The sequence below is a fragment of the Medicago truncatula genome, chromosome 7 (assembly GCF_003473485.1).
Source record: "Medicago truncatula cultivar Jemalong A17 chromosome 7, MtrunA17r5.0-ANR, whole genome shotgun sequence".
Classification (NCBI taxonomy): domain Eukaryota; kingdom Viridiplantae; phylum Streptophyta; class Magnoliopsida; order Fabales; family Fabaceae; genus Medicago; species Medicago truncatula.
The window spans coordinates 49,744,817-49,747,757 of NC_053048.1; the positions used below are offsets into that span (position 1 = coordinate 49,744,817).

At 33.1% G+C, this 2,941-nt stretch overlaps 1 protein-coding gene across 1 annotated transcript; it reads right to left on the reverse strand.

Moving 5' to 3' along the window:
- Positions 1-253: 253 nt before the first annotated feature.
- Positions 254-2,413, reverse strand: LOC25499421 (B3 domain-containing protein At2g36080). Its single transcript, XM_013594684.3, has 2 exons — positions 1,633-2,413; positions 254-850 (listed from the first exon to the last, which is right to left on the reverse strand). Exons 1-2 carry the CDS (start codon positions 2,264-2,266, stop codon positions 576-578), a joined length of 909 nt encoding a protein of 302 aa, XP_013450138.1. The 5' UTR covers positions 2,267-2,413; the 3' UTR covers positions 254-575.
- Positions 2,414-2,941: the final 528 nt, after the last annotated feature.

Genomic DNA, 2,941 nt, shown 5'->3' on the forward strand with positions numbered 1-2,941 from the left:
TTGCATTCTTACTTAATTAGCCTTATTAATCAAAGAAGCGGAATCTTAATGAATTGAAGACAAAAGTGATCAAACATCACATGACCCAAATTAATTAGTAAACGACATTTATGTCTTTTGTTTTACTTAATTTTTTATTATTATTTATACACGTACAACACACACATCGTTTTCACACTGTGCCAGGTTGCTTAGTATAATATAATCATTAATAATCAAACTCTAGATGTCCCTTCTAGCATTCACACCATAGTAATTAATATTTGCTTGATTGATAGGGAACAAGAAAATCTTATGAAAGAAATAAACAAGCTATTTCCATTTACATGCATCTCCTGAATTTAAGACAAGAAAGATCCTCTACAATCTTCAACGTGAAACTAAATATACTAATAAATTGAGAAAGGTTCCTTTCATGGATCAGTTGATCATGTCAATGACATAGTCATTAGTTATAATAATTAAAATTAATTAAAGGGATACCTTAACCCTAAAGCTTAGAGAAAAGAAAAAGAGAGAGAATCTAGTTAGGAGAGGGAGCATGTCTTGACTAGTCTTATAGAAATTGATTGAATCTAATATGGTTGTTGACGTAGCATGTGATGGTGAGGATTTGAAGGAGGTTGACGGTGGAGGTGGTGGTAGAATTGTGGGATAGCTGTGCCTTGTGTTGATGACATGTTATTATAAGAGCAATCTTGTGACAAAGTTTGAGAATCATTAATATTGTTAATATTAATATTATTATCAGGTTGGCATTCCATGTTCACTCCAAACAGCCTCAGCACCCTGGAAGTACTCGAACTATTTCCACAAGGTGTGGCTGTGTTCTGACTTTGGGACCCTTCACCTGTCACATTACAACACGTGCAAATGCCCATACATTCATATTCATTTTCAATTCAAAAAATCAAAATAAATAAATACGGAAAATGCATTTAAATTTCTATTGATCAAGACCCAACAACAGGTGAAAGAAACAAACAAATGAACATGTCCTGCAACCTTTTAACGTTGAAAACGTTAATTTTACTTTTACTATGTTAAATTAAATTCAACAAAAGCAGGCGCGCGTACGCTTCACGCCACACACTTTAGGTCACATTATTCTCAAGTTATAAACAAAGTTAGCTAGTGTGTCCTCATTCCTCCAAGTCCCAAATAACTGGAGGTTACCCTTTATTTAAAAGAAAAAATTATTTAAATAAATAAAAGAAAACATACATGCAATGCAACACAATGGACCATCCATCTGAAATTTGTAATAGAATTTACTGACAATATACCCATGGGAAATTCAAATTACTAGTCAAGTCTATTTACTACTCTTATAGTATTTGTCTTTTAAATAATGCAAAATGTCGAGTAAGTATAACTTAAATGATAAAAGGTTGTTTAGACCAAAAGTTTATAGGAAGGGAACTTATTGTTATTTATTTATTTATTTTTAAATTAAAGTTAATATAAAAAATGAATTATGTGTAAATAAAGTATGTATTAGATGATTCTTTATCATGTTGTTTTTAAAAAACAAATTAAAATATAGAATTACTCCTCTAGGTAAAAAATATTGAATATGAGAGAATGATCATGAATTAGAAATGTATACAAGAGATTATAATGTAAAAAAACCTGCATGGTATGACAAGGGATGATGATGAGTAGGATAAGGATGCGCAGGATAGAGTTCTCTGGACCACCCCATAGGAACATTGCCGTGAGTACTACTACTAGAGATGGATCTGCTAACATGAGCCGGTGGAGTAGAGTTACTACCATGGCGGCGCCTCCATGAGATAAACAACCTTTGAGGATGTATACGGTGTCTTTGAAACAAAACAACATCACCAGCATCAAGACGTTTATCTTTAACATAACGACTCCAACCTTTTGTAAGAACATAGCTTTGACTACTATTCCAATACGAATACCGGAACCTCCAACACTTACCTGACTCATCCTCGAAACTCAGTAACAAGCCTTTGATTTCTTCTGAGTCTAGTGGGAAATATCTCTCAGCATGTTGTTTTGGAATAACGAGTCGGTTCAACTTCCCTACATCGCTTGGTGTTAATGGTTTCTCAAACATCGCTTCTTTCTCTTCTTCTTCTTCTTCTGATGATGCTTCTGTTGTTTTTAGTTTCATTATTGATTCTAAAACCACATCATCTTCTATTTCAGCTTCTTCTGCATCTTGTTGAGTTCTTTGTTGTTGTTGATTCCACCATAGTGATGTTGTTTCTTGTATTGTGTGGTTTACCGACATTTTTACTCTCTATTTCTTAAACAAAATTTGAGGACTTTTGAGAGAAAGAGAGAGAAGTGGTTTCTTTGTTTGTAGTAGTACGTGAGTGGTTGAAGGTTGTGTGTTACGTTACTACTACAACGTGAAGAAGGAGGATATATTTATTTAGGTGTGTTGGGTTGGGTACTATATATATAGTACTTTGTTTCTTTGTTCCTCTTTAATTATGTCTAAGCTTATCGTGTCTTACTGTCTCTTTGGCTTTAGCTAATTCACTGTTAAAAATAATTATAATGTGGTCAAGTATAATAAGGTTCACCAAAGATGTACATTTGTATCACTTCTGAGTGACAGACAGACAGAAATCATATAGTACTAATTAAGATGATTAAAGTGAAAGTAGTAAATTAATGAATTGGACCGAACGTATATGTTTATTGACAATGAAATGAGAGATTTACTTGTTGTAATAAGGGGCATCTCGTGATAGTAAATTGGCTAACAACACAAGTGATGGGTCCATTCAATTCATTTCAACCTGGCCTCCACATTTATCACACTAATTAACTATCTTTCTTTTTGCCTGTGTTATGTTAATTCGCAACACCCAACGACACATTTTTAACTTCTTACAATTTTAGTTGACTAAAATTTTACAGTTTCGGTTTGAAAAATGGACGCCTTCTTAAATACACT